General features: G+C 45.1%; 1 protein-coding gene across 1 annotated transcript; it reads right to left on the reverse strand.

Annotated features, from left to right (window-relative positions):
- Nucleotides 1-45: 45 nt before the first annotated feature.
- Nucleotides 46-9,375, reverse strand: rereb (arginine-glutamic acid dipeptide (RE) repeats b). Its single transcript, XM_079265438.1, has 17 exons — nt 9,272-9,375; nt 8,282-8,330; nt 7,771-7,895; nt 7,555-7,654; nt 7,348-7,446; nt 6,900-6,980; nt 6,643-6,793; nt 6,466-6,552; nt 6,111-6,304; nt 5,374-5,535; nt 5,004-5,114; nt 3,756-4,879; nt 2,967-3,159; nt 2,183-2,885; nt 1,932-2,069; nt 1,671-1,842; nt 46-1,458 (listed from the first exon to the last, which is right to left on the reverse strand). The coding sequence occupies exons 1-17, from the start codon at nt 9,295-9,297 to the stop codon at nt 1,425-1,427; spliced, it is 3,549 nt and encodes a 1,182-aa protein (XP_079121564.1). The 5' UTR covers nt 9,298-9,375; the 3' UTR covers nt 46-1,424.
- Between the last annotated feature and the right edge of the window lie 601 nt (nt 9,376-9,976).

The following is a 9,976-nucleotide window of genomic DNA, read 5'->3' on the forward strand; positions in this document are numbered from 1 at the left end:
ACATGAACCCATACTGTCATTTTCACACAGTATATACACACACACGCTTTTGCCAGTTTATTTAGTACACCTAGCTAAAATCAATGCAGTTTAAAACATTATATTACAAAAATAGGTGTTCCTGCTATGCAGCCCTTATTGATATTAACGGGGTGGACAAAATAACAGAAACACCTGTCAGTACAATGCAATTCAGTTCAACAGCACCAGACACTATATCCTCCAACATGACCATACAGTTATATCACAATCTCTCTAAAACAGTACCAACACAAACTGATTACGACTTCCATGAAGGTACAATGTACTGTTGGACTGTTGTAATAGACGGCAGTAGTTTTAGCAAGGTGTACCTAATAACCTGGTAATACCACAGGCTGTTGTTTCAGAGGAACTCCAAGTGCAAAGAGAATCAGGTGTCATTGCAGAAATATTTATTGAAATAAATATGCAATGGATACACTTTCAAATGATGTCACATAAATATTGAATTCAAAGGCCGTTCTTTTAAAAATTCATTAAAATGCTTCAGATTTTGTTTCTCTCCAATTCATTTACTCCCATTAAAACGATGTAAACACATTATTTTAATGAAACTTTCTGTCTGTAGTGACAGATCATGGTCCAATTAACAATTGTCTCGCCTTATAATACTATATACTGTTTTAGCTTATGATTTATTTAATGCTATCGTGCTGAATCGAGGGTCAGGTTTTCACGTCTACTGCTATATCAATAGTACTCATTCATATAGAATATTGTGAACATGTAATATTTACAATCTCAAAAATGAGCGAATAAAAGCTTCGGTTATACTGTGAAAAGATATCTTGATATATATAAAACTTTAGGATTTAGACAAATATTTAGCAGATTTAAGAGTAAAACCAACCTCTACTATGCTTTCAAAGTCTAAACACCACAATGCAACTTGCTACTCTAGTTTGGTGAAAAATGAAGGTTGAGTCATGCTAGGTCGTTACAATCATCCAGACACAGATTTAAATGTTATTATGTACAAGGAAATCATAGATAGATATTTAAACTTAGGACCGAAGTCAGTCAGTTTCCACATCCTTTATAAGAGCTATAGTTTAGCAAATTCATATCACTGCGTATGAAACACTTTAACAGTTTGTTAGAGAAAATCTGTCATTTTAAATCTCACATGAACGCGTGAGATTGTTCGTTATTTTGAGAATAAAACTAGTATGAAGTCTTAAGCGACATGAAAATCTCAGACGGACTTAGACAGTCTCATTAAGTGCTGAACAAGGAATGCACGTAAAGATCCACAAAGATTTCTCTAAAATATATTAAAGCAAAAGAAAAAGACACACAAATATTCTCTTAAAGTCTTAAAAAGTACACAGTATTCGATTGGGTATGAGTGTAGGGTTTTCAGGGCATGCACCACCTGGCACTCAAGATGGTTTGTCACCTTCTTTCTTCAGACGGCTTCAGAGAAAAGAAACAAGGAAACACATTTTAGTTTAACTGAGCAATGTGGAATGATTTGTCTCCATCGTGGAGCAAATGACCACTGCACAAATACTAAAAGTATTTTATGTGATGCTTTTAATCACGGAAACACATTCTTTACTCTCTGGTCTATTCCTAAAGTAAATTGTTTCAGCCTGTGCACTAGATAGGACATTGAAAATCCTCACCTGTAATAATCTTCCTGACTCGGTAGAGGGCCTCCATGCAGGTGATGCGCATGCAGCCACTGCTGCTCCATAGCCATCCTCTGCAGCTCTGCAGACTGAGCATGCATGGCCTGGAGCTGGTGAGCAGCAGACATCTGAGGAATGTGGCCCTGCAGCTCTCTGGGATATGCAGCTGGAAAACACAGATACAGAAAGACCAAATTGGAGGAACTGGACTCAAAAAGATACTCAAGTTGTAGGCTGTGAGTTGAGATTACAAACCAAACATTGGGTGGCGCAGCATCTCATGATCATGAGGAAGATCGCTGAGTAACGGGTTGTGGATCGGGCCGCCGGGGAAGGCAAACCGGGCCAGACGTGGTCCTGGTGCCAGGGCGTCCAGAGGATGAGGGCTTAAACCTGGATAAAGAAATAAAATCATACGGTAAATGCAGGTCAACTTCTCACCACCAGATATATCAACCGACTAATTCACTTCTCACAAGCCATCAAGTCAATCAGTCCAAACTCACCTTGACCGAGGGGATCCTGTTGGTGCAGGTGGAGGTGTGAGTGAACGTGAGAGTGCTGGTGATGGTGCGGCGTCACATTGAGCATCTGCAGCCTGGCAGCAGGGTCTGAAGCCACAGATGCCATCCTCTCTGCGTGGAGCCGCTCGGCAGTGAGTCGCTCTGCGTAACCCATCTCAGGGCGCAGCTGATGTCCTGCCAGCATCATCCTCTCCCGCTCCAGCTGGTTCAGCCCGGGATGGAAGGCTGCGAAGTGGTGGGGAGGCCCGGGTATGTGAGGCAGACCTATCGCCCCGTGTCGGGCGAAGTGCTCCATGGGGTTGGCCGAGGGGTGTAACGTTTCCATGTCTGGGGGCTTGACCTCGTAGCCGGGCTTCATCCTCTCGCGGAGCTCCCTCTCTCGCAGGTTCCTGAGCTCGCGTTCTCTGAGGCTGGGCTCAGCGCTGTACAGACCGGGCATGTGGTAGGCCAGCAAGGGGTCGCCAGGGCTCAGCGACACGTAGAAAGGGTGGTTGCGGTTGGAGGGCGACATGACATGGGGTCGGGCATATTCACTCAGGGTGCGCAGAGCTGGTGTATCGGGGCCAATGTAGGGGGGCACCGCGGCGACAGTGGTGGGCGGCTGCTCAAAGGAGTGGCGTCCGTGGACCTGAACCGTCATCTGAACATCACTCATACGACTGTCGTGGGAGGAGCTGGAGGCTCTCTGGAAGCAAAGACAGCGTGTGAGACAACTCAAACATGATTATGACAGAGACGATGTTTAATAACAGAATGAATGACTCACAGCATTTCTATCTGCCTCCCTTTCTCTCTCTTTCTCTCTTTCGCGTTCTTGTCGGGCACTGAGCTCCGCTTCTCTCCTGGACTTTTCAACAGCCTCCTCCCTTTTCTTGGCCAGCTTGGAGGCTGAAAGTGGAGTGAAGAACAGGTCTGTTCTGGCACAGGAGTTGTAACCGCGATCCAAATGTTTGATGAACCTGAAAGGAATAGAAGATGGCCATTATTTTTAGTGTGATTGATAAAAATAGCAACATGATTCATTCAATGGTAGTTTTGGGTGATATTCCTGGCAGCTATAAGGACATTTCAGGCTCCAAACCTGCTGGTGCAAACAGTTTCAACTCAGTCAACCACAATGAATGTAGTTATGCAATAACAAATATTGGACACTTATATTTGTCACAGTACCTCCCAATGTAATCTAGTGTTGCTCTTAATCTGCTGGATGTGTAAATAGGCAACTGTCTGCTAACAAGTTCCCCTTATCCACTTATTAAGTGATAATATGTCAGCTTGGTTTCACTGCCCCCCCAAGTGGCCAAAAACGATTCAGTTATCGCAGATTGAAACTGAGGGATTTGTTTGAAACGTCCGGTTGTCTGACCACTTGTGTTGCTTTCCATACTGTAAGTAAAATGGCACCATAACTGGTGGAATTTTTCTTCAAATTGGATTCTCAATAAAAGTAAATAAAACGGGCATAATCTGCATTCAAACACGGTTCTATCTGCGTTCACAACAATACACAGGAACGTAAAAACCTTCTCCTGAGAAAGAATGTCTCCGGGCGTACCGTGCAGACTGGCTGGCATGGCTTGCCACGCTGACTATGGTGGGCTCTGGCGAGGGACTCCGAGGAGGAGACGGTGAGCTCTCAGCCTCTTCCATCTCATCCAGTGGCTCTTCTTTAATCTGAATTTGGCATCCTCCTGCCATGGGGCTCGCCGAGGGTCTCGGAGGAAGGGGCGGGAATGACGGCTGGAGGCTCGGGACAGGGCCAATAGCGGAGGATGTTGCAGAGGTGAGAGGGTGTGAGGCTGCAGCAGGTGGATGAGAGGAAGCCAAGCTTTTTCCAGGGTGGGTCTGCACCTGAGAGATCACTGGAAGTTGGGTCGGGAGTGACTGCATTGGCAAAAGCTGTGGCATGAGCTGAAGGGGGGGAGGGGGAGCACCCGGAGGATGCTGGTTGGGCAGAATATTGAGCGGCTTTAAAGCAGGAGGAGGGGGCAGGTTAGAGGGCATCTGAGGGAAAGGTGTAGCAGACTGGTGGGGCATCTGTTTGTGTGAAGGTGGAATGGGAGTGGTGGGAGGAGGCTTGACTTGTGGGCCAGATGGAGGAGGCTGGGGGAGCTGAGACTCCCTAAAGAAGGGTGTGGGTCGCTGGGGGGCCTGAGGTGACGGGCCATGAGGCTGCAGAGGCTGTGCAGAGTTAAGAACAGGTGGGAGCTGAAACGCTGTAGAAAGAGGAGAGTCCTGACCCAGTGCTGATGGAAGAGATGGTGGACCAGAAAGAGAGTGAGGAGCGGGCTGGGGTCGGCTGTTTGAGCCCGCTGTGGCAGCTGACTGACGGGGGTCTGGAGAAGGAGGAGGGCTCTGAGCAGGACCAGCTGGAGGGCTGCTTTGCATTGGCTGAGGAGCGATGGGATGGCCCTGAGAGGGGAGGGCCGGTGGGATTGGCGCGTCAGCCAACACTGCAGCCGGAGCAACAGGCTCTGGTGGGACGCCGTTCGGCTGGGCGGAGGAGTCGGAGTCGCTCTCGTTGCCCTGCTGAGGGCTGGGAATGCTGGGAGAGGAGCTGCGGTTGTCCTGATCGATGTCTTTGGTGTCACTGCTGCCGTCGTCCTGAGCACTGCGGCTTTCTGAAGAGCTTTCCTCCTCCACCTCGGCCTCTCCATCTGACCGTGAGCTCCGGGGATCCTGGAGGAACAAACAAATACATGATGTAAACAATTCAGCTGACCGCCATCATTTTGCAGAATGTAAATGTTGCAAAAATACGTTTTTACACAAATGGTGTTTGACATTAAGTGTTCCCTCTCACCCGTGTCTTCGGCCTTTTGGGTGCAACTTTCTCAGCCTCGTCAGGCTCCTGAGCAGGACTCTCCCGGACACGTTTTGTTGTCTTTGGTGACGTTACCTCCTCTTTTATCTTCTGTGGACACAGCATGACATTTACACACAGTGGTGTTAATTACGGACACAAAAACCTCAGGAAGTGAACGACAAGCATCCACGGCTGCAGCAGTATTACATGAATTCTCAAGAGACACATTTTTTATATTACATATAATGTGCGTGTGTTGTTTCTTTGAAAAATTCCTCATCAGACGATAGTATGCAAACAACCCTGCTGGTCTGGTGAGACGTCATACAAGTGCAAAATGTATATGAAATGTGTAGATTATGTCTACCTTGTTGGTCTTCTTGCTGGATTCATTCTTAATATCTGTGGAAGACGATCTCAAAGAATTAGAGGTGGTCACACTCGGGGAGGGCTGGCTACTGGACTGATGATCCTCACTGGTGGGGGAACCTGTGAGCCTCCTGTGGCCACTTCTTAAAGATGACAGCTGCTGTAAAATAACATTCACTAGTTAATGTTGTTAAAACACATGTAAGAATAACATGAATGCAGAGTTTACAAAACAATTTTTCTGGAGATTCACTTTTTAAATTTCACAATAGGCCAGATCTATAAATTATGAGAAGAGCGAATTCCTGATCATTTCTACTGCCGATCCCCAACCAACTTATATTAACATCAAAAAGTAAACCAGACATTTTTTTTTTTTTTTTACAATTTTCACAATGCAAACATTCATGCGGCTCAAAGGTGTACTGCAGATATAAATGTTAAATAAAAGACTGCAATAAATTCTGCCCATTTACTGAGCGACCCTAATTAAATCCCCTGCGACCCACCCGTCGTTTGGACACCAGTGTTTGGGAATAACTGCCCGAATGTACGAGGTATGTTCCTAGCTAAAGAGTCACAGTGAAAACTTTTGACAGATTCAATAAGGGTGTGAAATCTGTTGTTCATCATAATGACATCTGAAGTGCAAAATTGCATTTGCACAGACGTTTTCTTGTGAATGTTCATTACTGGAAGTAAACAGTGTGACTGCTCTGCTAGCCTCAGGCTTACAGGTGCTCTGCTCCTTCGTGTCCTCATGCCATGCTTGCTGTTCACCTCTTCTTCCTCTTTGACAGGTTTAAACAAGAATGGGGCGCCTGCGGATTTTGGTGCTGGCAGCAGACATCTATGTTTATTTTCATGTGTGCGACAAGTAGTGCACAGCAATGGGTTGTCTCTTCGCCCCTGGTGCAAATCCTTCAAATCTGAATCGGGGAAAAAAAAACAAACACGTGAGACACAAGTTTTCCAAACATTTTAATGCACTATCAGGTATTTTTTTTCAACATAGGAAAGAGTCTTTTACAGAAACCTGCCAAACATTAGTATTCCAAAAAGTAAATCGCAAATAAAGACATGCCCTTACTTGTTGTACCACAGTGGCTGCAGCTCTTGATTTCCTGTTCACTGTCTTCACTGTCCAGATCATCCTCACTCGCAGAACTCGCATCCACTGCAAAGGAAAAGATCAGGTTCGATGAAGACGTCCAGCTCACACGACTGCCACACTTTGTATGAAAAATGGGGAACACTTGGAGCTCACCTGAATAATTTCGCGATGGGGTGACCGGAACGGCAGCAGAGCGGGTCTTGGCTTTGCGAGAGGACGGCTGTCGGCGTTGCTGTCGATAAGCTCTCGTGCCTGCAGCCTCGGGAGTTTTCTTCCAGTGGTAATAGAAGGTGATCAGTTCCCCCTGATGAGAAGATACCACAACTTTTAGGAGCAATCCAAGAACAATACAGCCTTCATAAAATCACAGCAAATCACAGCACTGCATTGCAAAAGCGGTGTTAAATTACAGTCTTTTTGCTGGGCAGAAAGTCCTTCCGGATCCGAAAGAAATTCTTTCCATACTGTCTCAGACCTTTGATGAAGCGTTTCTGGAGGGAAACATGAGGGAGGGTAGTGGATCAGATTAAATGATATACAGTTGCCAGTCAAAAGGCTCCAGTATAGATCATGTGCATGTTGTGATGTATAGCAGCAGTTGTTAAACAAGTACTAGACTGACCTGCCATTTAAAACTAAGGTAGCGGGTTAAAAAAAACTTTTAGTGCAGGCTTGTATCACATTTTAGTGTACAAAGATGAGTAAACTGCATATTTCTGATCAGAGAACTATATTTTTACACTCACTCAATATGATAAGCATATAATGCATCAACAGTTTGCATCCTTTTTATCAGCCTGCAGAAACACTGTTCAGGACTAACAGCAGTACCGGCACTACTAGCTAAAGGCGTCTCACCACATCATCCTCCGACCAGCACTTCTCGATCAGTTTCGGCAGAGGCTTCTTCACCAGACGCTGGAGAGCTTTGGCTGCATCATAATGACTTGCATGTAGCTACAATTGAGAAAAAAAACAAAAGAAGTTTGTAAATCTGCAAGGCATTATTGGAGTTCCTTGACTTTACTGGATACTGATGAGTATAATTTAAGTTGTGCACCGCACCATGTTGAGTGCGTTGAGCGTGGTGTCATCACGGGAGGCTGCTAAACATCCATCCTCCGTGGATCCGCCATCACACATCCCCGCAAACGCTGCCATGCTCCTTAAAAAACAAAAAGGGCAAAATATATATTGAGGGTGTATTTCTAAGGACTGTCAAAAAGATAGTAACACTTGTTATTTCACCAGTACCAGTACCAGTGTAGTGCAAACACTGACCTGGCAGCTCTGAGGTACATGAGTAGGTCACAGTCATTGACTCCAGGCATCCACATCAGCTCCTCAACCTCCGTCTGCGTCTGTAAACCAGGAGCAGACCGCGGCTGCATCTCTGGAAGTTTGGCCTGCAGTGAAACCATCAAAAACGTATTAGACCAGCTGAAGAACTGCAACAGAACATCCTGCAAAGATTTATGTTTAACAAGGGGAGAATTACAGGGCTAAATCACACATATTCACGAGGTTTTCAAGACTCCCTTTTGGGGGGGGAAAAAGTCATTTTAAGAGTCAATAATGTGCCGTATTGCAATGTGTAATGAATTATAATTAAATGAATACAATATTTTATTATCATCAAACAGATATTGCTGCTGTTTCGTAAGAGTACCTGCTAGAATCTGTTTCAAACTGAACAGGCAGGTCTGACCGGTTTTATAATGAGCCTAATAGGACACGAAGACACTCAGCAGGCACACTTCTTTAACATAGTCCTAGACATAAATCAGTTCACCTGATGACTCGGTCCCACTCTTATCTCGCCCTGTGTGCTGTTCAGGCTCCTGAAATGGTAAAAAAAAAAAAGCATCACACGCTGCATCATATGCATTAATAACTCGTTTGAACGCACAGTTTAGACTTTGGCAAAGTCTTTAGAGTCAAGGGAAAGTAAACTCAGTTTAATTAATGGCAGTCGGCCATGTATGAAGCGTGAATTATCAGGTGATTAACGCCGCACGGTGTGCGTGCGTGCGTGCACACACACACACACGCACACACACACGCATGATCGATATGTGTATGAGTTGGCTGTCAGAGCAGCTTCACCTCCCACTGCACAGTGATTTCAGCAGAATAACATCCCGCCCCTCCATCACTGCGAGCCAATCTCAGCTGTGACCTGCGCCGTTTCCTTTTATTACATGAATGAAACCCGACGCCAGCTACCGCTAAAGACTGTCAATCAATCATACACGAGCCGCTAATTCTCTCCGGTCACCATTACGAGAACAGTGTGTGCTACTTTAGGAGATCCTAACAGGTTGACAGAAGCTGGCTGACTCCGTCTCGTGGCTAACTGTTCAGCTAAAGTATGCGATCGATAATAAATATCAACGTTAGCGTCCCACAACATGTCGTTGACACACAAATACCGACAACGACCAGTGTCAACACGTCAAGCCCAGAGGGACGAACAGATGTATTAAAAGGATGCACAACGTGAATCTGCTTTACTGACATTATTTAAAATAAAAGCTGCAGACCAGAGCTGTAAGCTAACACCAAAGCGCACAGATATCCATTATTAACAGGAGCTACTAGCTGCTATCAGACAGTAACGTTACGCTGGTATTTGGCTAACGTTAGCTGGTTAGCCAGGCACGAACTTCGTGACCACTGACACTCCGACTGTTTGATACAAACGGTTCTTAAAGTCACGCTACAAAGCACTTCGAGACGTATTCAATAAATAACTAAAACACGGTTAAGTTGATCAAGTTACCTCCGCGGACTGAACAGGTCGTCCATGTCGAGGGATGTTTGGATGTGGCTTGTTGACACTGCGTAGCGCAGTGGGCGATACACACAAAAACTATGCGAATCCCCTATTACATGGCTATTCAAAATGGAGGCGGTGTAGTGGAGCGAGTCAGTCTATTTTTTTTTCTCCCAGTGCAATGACCTCAGCAGCCACAGCTAAGCCTTCAAAGTTGTCTGGGTGTACATAACTGAGCATGTGCCGCGGATCAGCAGCAGGAGCAGGAACCACGGAGCCTGCTCATCATCAGCTGCTGCACACACACACACACGGGCCTCCATGAATCAAACAACGTATCACACTGTGTGTGTGCTGAGGTTAATACACATTATTATGTAAGATATGACATTAATCTACCACCGACCGGAACAGTGCTGTTCATGTGACACTGTGGTGTAGGAAAAACACTGACTAATAATATCACGTTATTTCTCGTATTTACAGCCCGACTGTGTGTATATATGTAAATGTGTATAGTCTGTGTGTGTATATATATATATATATATATACACACACACACACACACACACACACACACTATATATATATACACTTATATATACATATATATATATACACATATAAATATATATATCCATGTAGCAGCATACAACAAGCTTGAATATTATGAATCTCCTTGCAAAGGTGCAGAGGACTTTAAAATGATGA

The sequence above is a fragment of the Melanostigma gelatinosum genome, assembly GCF_949748355.1.
Source record: "Melanostigma gelatinosum genome assembly, chromosome: 3".
In the NCBI taxonomy this organism is placed as follows: Eukaryota; Metazoa; Chordata; class Actinopteri; order Perciformes; family Zoarcidae; genus Melanostigma; species Melanostigma gelatinosum.

Excerpts from the sequence above, each read along its gene's own strand:
- rereb (XM_079265438.1), bottom strand. The coding sequence starts at position 9,297 with ATGGACGACCTGTTCAGTCCGCGGAG. Across the intron at positions 5,536-6,110 it reads CACGAAGGAGCAGAGCACCT|CAGCTGTCATCTTTAAGAAG; the intron begins GTAAGCCTGAGG and ends GTTATTTTACAG. Across the intron at positions 4,880-5,003 it reads CCAAAAGGCCGAAGACACGG|GATCCCCGGAGCTCACGGTC; the intron begins GTGAGAGGGAAC and ends TTGTTCCTCCAG.